At 47.0% G+C, this 3,253-nt stretch overlaps 1 protein-coding gene across 1 annotated transcript; it reads right to left on the bottom strand.

The window, feature by feature from the left end:
- Positions 1-2,807, bottom strand: CSUI_011107 (uncharacterized protein; the record flags this gene model as incomplete). Its single annotated transcript, XM_068071208.1, has 1 exon — positions 1-2,807. A coding segment is annotated over one exon (2,807 nt), but the record flags the coding sequence as incomplete, so codon positions are not given.
- Positions 2,808-3,253: the final 446 nt, after the last annotated feature.

Raw genomic sequence — 3,253 nt, 5'->3', positions numbered from 1 at the left:
TTCATATTCATTCCTCTTCCTCTCTCTTCTTCTCCTTCTCTTCCTCGTTGTCCTCCCCCCTTTCTGTCTTCTCTTTCTCTTTCCTCTCTTGGTCTTCCTTCTTCCTGTCGTGGCGGTGGTCGCTGTTCTCCTCTTCTCTCTCTTCCAGGTCGTAATTCTCTTTCATCTCTGTCATAGAATCCTTCGGCTCCCCCTGGACCGCTCCCTCCTCTTCCTTGCTCTCTCCCTCGTCTTGCTCTTCTCGTTCTTCTTCCTTCGCCCAACGCACCTTCCTCTTCTCCTCCTCCTCCTTTATCATGGCTTCTTTCACCCACTCCTTTACTATCGCCATAGTAGCCTTGCTCCATCGAGCTTTCTCTTTGATCTTCAAGCATCTCCCGCATGTCCCTGTCGACTCGAGTCTCTTGCGGCGGGACAGCAGTAATACAATTCACCCTACACACCGTAGCAGGAGGAGGAAGAACATAAGAAGGCTGCGGATAAGAAAAAGAAGAAGAGGAAGCAACCCTGCATGGGTCTTCCCAGCTATTTGTAGCTGTCTGAAGATTCCTTCTTCTCACGTCGCAAGGACGATCTGCCGCGGTAAACCTTATCATGCCTTCATCTCTTTCGTCATAAACGACGGGATGTCTCCCTTCTCCCCATGACGTCATCTGATTTGCGCCTGTCTGTCTCGCGCTCCTATCTTGCCAAGAGTCCTTAGACCATGGAGGAAGACCACGAGGAGGGCGAGGAAGAAGAAAAGGGTGAAGAGGAGGAGGAGGAGGAGGAGAAGAAGAAGGAGGAGACACCCGGTAGTTCGAGAAGGAATTGTGGCGAAGATTTTGGGGGGGGGTGTGTGTCGTATCGTGAGGAGTAAGGTACCCCCATACACCATGACCATGGAATTGAGGGGAGGAGATCATCGTAGGATAGGAGGAAGAAGGAGGAACAGAACTATAGCCGCTTTGAGAAGGGAGTGTCTCGTATACCTCCTCGAAAAGAAGATAAGAGGCTTCAGATGGATCAGGAGTTGTCTGAGAAGGATTAAAAGAAGAAGAAGAATAAGGGATCTTCATCTCTTCCTCCTGTCTGTCGTTTTCCTCCTTTTTCTTGAGATTTTTCTTCTTTTTCATCTCCTCTTCCTCGTTCTCGGCTTTCCTCATCGTTCCTTGTTGTGAATAAGAAGTTCGATCTTCATATGGAACGAGTCTTTCTTGCTGTCTAGGGAAACCCATCTTCTCATACACATTATAGCCACCCTGCAGAGAAACGCCTCCTTCTCCTCCTCCTTCCCGCGGTCGCTGTCCCTTCTTCTCCCCTTCTCTCCACTTGCTCTTTCTTTCTGATGCCTGCAAGAGAGCGTCGCCTCTCTCCGGCGTCTTCGTCTTCTTCATCCCCTGCTTTCCTCTGTTCGTCTCTGGCAATCCTTCTGAAAGACGTAAAGGAGCAGAAGAAGAAGAAGAAAATGCCACCTGTACAAAATACCGAAGAGCATCTCTCCATTGAAAAGCTTCTGTAGTATCAGACCTCACGAGCTGATAGAGAGAAGGATGGGAGATGAAAGCGATCTGTCTCTTATAGTTCTCGCGGAAGCGGATCTGACGGTCTCTCTTCTTTCGAGATTCGTGGCTCGTGTTTTCATGGCTAAACAAAGGGGCAGAAGAAGAAGAAGATGATGACGAGGTAGTAGAAGAAGAGGAGGTTTCTTTCGAGGTAGAGCTGGAACAAGCGTTCTCTTTACTCATATCACCCGGTCGACATGTGGAGGATATCTCGCTAGCAGATAATGAGGACGATGAGACGTCAGGAGACGGTGTCTCAAGGAGACAGGAAGAGCCTTCATCTTCTTCTTTTCTGACACGAGAATCGGAACGAGTTGAAGAAGGAGTCTTCTTCGTCTTCTTTTTTGTAGTCACCTTGTCAATGGTATGGCTTTCCTTCATTCTTTCTTCTTCTTCTTCTTCGACTTTATGTGCTTTTGAAAGCGCTGAGGTCACTTCAATGAAAGAACAAGAAGATTCAGCTGGAGAAGAAGATGAAGAAGAAGAAGAAGGCGGAGGAGTAGGAGAGGAGCAGCATGTAGTAGAAGAAGAAGGAGAAAGAAATAGAACGTTATGCGTTATGTTTGGATCCGACAACGTGGTCTCGCTGTTCTCACGAGTGTTAAGATCTTTCCCTTGAACACCCTTATCATCCTGTGAAGACTTCTCTTTCTTACTCCCGCTCTTCACTTCACTTCGTCTTCTCTTCGCCCCCTTCTCATCTTTTCCTTCATCTCCATTCTTCTCTTGTCCCCCTACTGCGCTCTGCTGTCTTTTTTGTTCTTCTTCTTCTTCTCCTCTTCCTTCTCCTCCTTGTCTCCCTCTATGACTTCCACTCCCTCTTTCACCAAACTCATTACCTTCATTCTTTCTGTCGTACGGTCCTTCTTGCCTTCCTTGAGATTTCAAATTGTCCGTTGAATCTGGGGCCATAGAAACCTTCTCGAATAAGCACAAGACTCGCGCCCTCTCTGAATTTCTACCACCTAAATGTATCTGAGTAAACCCTTCTTCGCCTGCCTGGTCTCCGGCCTTCTTCTCCTTTCCTCGACCGACCCTCCTTCCTTCTTCTTCTTTTTCTTGTTCTGTTAACAGGTCTCGCACGTCACGCTGAGGCACGGGATTCGAAGGAAAAGGGGGGGATGGAGAAGATGAAGGAGTCGTAGAGAAAGAAGAAGACGAAGAAAAAGGGAGAGAGATGAAGAGAGGCCACCTGGGGGTTGACGTGATGGCTGTAGCTCGAAGAAGTTCTGTCGCGACAACTTCACTACCGGAGTGATACGTACCTAACAGATATCAAACGCAAACAAAAACGCTGAGAAAGAGATAAGAAAGAAAGAGAAAGAGTGAGAAAGAGTGAGAAAGAAAGAGTGAGAAAGAAAGCTCCTTATCTCTTCAAGCAAAGTATCTATCTCTTCATTGAGGGCGCTCTGACGTATTGTCACTCTTCGTGTATAGAAGAAGTCTTTGCATCCAAACCATCCGGGGAGCATAATACCTAGCAGGTCATCATAAAGCGCATGCTCCCTATCCAGTACAGGAGAGAAAAGAAGAAGAAGAANNTGAAAGAAAAACGACGACAAGGACAGAGGCGAGAGAGCGGCGGTGGCGATGGGCATTCACGTGAGAAGTCGATACAATTACGACACAAAGAGAAAAAGAAAAATACAAATAGATAGATTAAAGATAGATAGATAGATTAAAGATAGATAGATAGACTAAGCTATAAG

This window comes from Cystoisospora suis, assembly GCF_002600585.1.
Source record: "Cystoisospora suis strain Wien I chromosome Unknown contig_9738, whole genome shotgun sequence".
NCBI lineage: Eukaryota > Apicomplexa > Conoidasida > Eucoccidiorida > Sarcocystidae > Cystoisospora > Cystoisospora suis.
This window is presented reverse-complemented; position numbering and strand designations above follow the sequence as displayed.